We start from the raw sequence: 2,415 nt of genomic DNA, 5'->3' as shown, positions 1-2,415 counted from the left end.
TACACAGCCCCCCGTGCAATGCCCCTGTGGGCACAGAGCCTCCCCCCGAGCAGTGCCCCTCGGGCTCACCCAGCCCACGCACCCTTTGCGTAGCAGGCGGGGCTGCCCCTAACTCGGCAGCCAGCGTCCCTGCCTCCCTCCTCACGGCGGGGCTGGCGGCGCCCCCCGGCGCCTCAGAGCTGAGCGCGCCGCCCCCAGGCCCCGAGCCGCTGGGCGGAGCCGCCCGCCGCTCTCTCCTCCCTGCCGTCACTGCCGGCCTCCCCCCGCGTCCCCCTCACTCGCTCCCGGGACATCCGGGCCGTCGCTGCCGCTCAACTCCGCCGGGCCCGGAGGGGCCCAGCCCGCCGCCCTCCCCCGCCGCCGGCGGCCCGGCCTCCTCCCCTTGCGCGCTGTGCTGCCCGGCTGGCGCGCCGCGAGCCCAGCATGGGGGGCAGCCGCTAGGGAGCCCCCTGCTGCCATGCAGAGTCCCGCTGCCCGGCCTGGGTGAGGGGCCTGCAGCAGCACCTGGCAGAGAGACCCTGGGCCCGAGGGGAAAGGTGCTGCCTCCATCCAGCAGGAGACAGCCCTGCCCCACTCCGTTCCCCCTTGGGTAGGGGCCAGCTCCACCTGCTGTTTGGCCCTGACACCGAGCCAGTGCCTGGGCCATGTTCCCACGCCCCCTGGCCCCGGTGGCAGTGCGGGGTGCAGAGATGGGAGCCACCTCCGTGCGCCGGGCCGCAGTGCCTGCCAGGATGCGGGGCGGCAGTGGCACCATGCTGTTGCCCTCCATGCTCATGTTTGGGGTGATTGTGGCTTCCAGTGGCCTGCTGCTCATGATTGAGAGGGGCATTTTGGCAGAGGTGAAGCCACCACCACTCCATCCCCCACATGGAGACCTCGCTTGGAGGAGCAGCGGTGACACCAGGGCAGTGGCCTCCGAGGACATGGATTACCAGGTGCTACAAGATGTTCGTAACCGGACAGTCCGCACCATGTGTGGGCAAAAGAACATGCCTCATAGCATCTGGGAGCTTTCAGCAGGTCAGAGGAAAACCGTGCTCAGACACATCCTAGTCAGTGATAAATATCGCTTCTTATATTGCTACGTCCCCAAAGTCGCCTGCTCCAACTGGAAACGAATACTGAAAGTTTTGGCTGGAGCGCTGGAGAATGTGAATGTCAAGCTCAAAATGGACCACAAGAATGACTTGGTTTTTCTTGGTGACATGAAGCCAGATGAGATCAGCTATAGGCTAAAGCATTACTACAAGTTTATATTTGTTCGAGACCCGATGGAGAGACTTTTATCAGCTTATAGGAATAAATTTGGAGAGATCAAAGAGTACCAGTTAAAGTATGGCGTGGAAATAGTAAAAAGATACCGAAAAAGCCCCAGAAAGTCCACGGGGGATGATGTCACCTTTTCTGAGTTTCTCAGGTACCTGTTAGATGAAGATGCAGAGAGAATGAACGAACACTGGATGCCCATCTACAACCTATGCCAACCCTGTGCGGTGAGGTACGATTTCATCGGATCATATGAAAGACTGAATGTGGATGCAAATTACATTCTTGAACATGTTCAAGCACCTTCTTTTATCCGTTTCCCAGAACGACAATCATGGTATAAGCCTGTGACTCGGGAAACTCTACATTACTATCTGTGTAACACTCAACGTGGGCTTATAAAAGAACTGTTACCAAAATACATTCTGGATTTCTCATTGTTTGCCTATCCTCTTCCAAATATTACTAGTGAATTTTGCAGACAGTGAACTTTTTCTATTTGCGGGCTGGTCTATGCTAGAAACTTACGCTGATAGAATAATGTTGTGCAACATTTTTATACTGGTAGAAGCTCTAGTGTAAGCAGTTGTATTGGCATAAAAGTACTTTTGCTGGTGTAGATTATTTCACTCAATAACCTGTATAAATTCTACTGGCAAAAATACTTTTATGCCAGCATAAACTGCGGCTACACTAGGGCTACGTCTTCACTACAGGGGGGGGTCGATTTAAGATACGCAAATTCAGCTACGCGAATAGCGTAGCTGAATTCGACGTATCGCAGCCGACTTACCCCGCTGTGCGGACGGCGGCAAAATCGACCTCCGCGGCTTCCTGTTGACGGCTCTTACTCCCACCTTCGCTGGTGGAGTAAGAACGTCGATTCGGGGATCGATTGTCACGTCCTGACGGGACGCGATAAATCGATCCCCGAGAGGTCGATTTCTACCCGCCGATTCAGGCGGGTAGTGTAGACCTGCCCTAGGAGGGTTTGCTGGTATAGCTACACTGGCAAAAGCTACGCTTTTCTAGTGTAGATGAAGCCTGTGAAGTAATGCGTGTCCTATGCACGTTTCCTAATTTTATACTTTTTAAACCTTTTAAGATATCATATGATATATAGCCTTTACAACTAGAATATCTTTTACC

At 54.8% G+C, this 2,415-nt stretch overlaps 1 protein-coding gene across 1 annotated transcript; it reads left to right on the top strand.

Annotated features, from left to right (window-relative positions):
* Positions 1-288: 288 nt before the first annotated feature.
* On the top strand, positions 289-2,029 carry CHST14 (carbohydrate sulfotransferase 14). The gene has a single exon (XM_026651362.2). The coding sequence runs from the start codon at positions 645-647 to the stop codon at positions 1,752-1,754; it is 1,110 nt and encodes a 369-aa protein (XP_026507147.1). The 5' UTR covers positions 289-644; the 3' UTR covers positions 1,755-2,029.
* Positions 2,030-2,415: the final 386 nt, after the last annotated feature.

This window comes from Terrapene carolina, unplaced genomic scaffold (genome assembly GCF_002925995.2).
Source record: "Terrapene carolina triunguis isolate 2854851 unplaced genomic scaffold, T_m_triunguis-2.0 Scaffold96, whole genome shotgun sequence".
Classification (NCBI taxonomy): Eukaryota; Metazoa; Chordata; order Testudines; family Emydidae; genus Terrapene; species Terrapene triunguis.
Note: the sequence above shows the minus strand (reverse complement) of the source record. Positions and strands in the feature narration are given on the sequence as shown.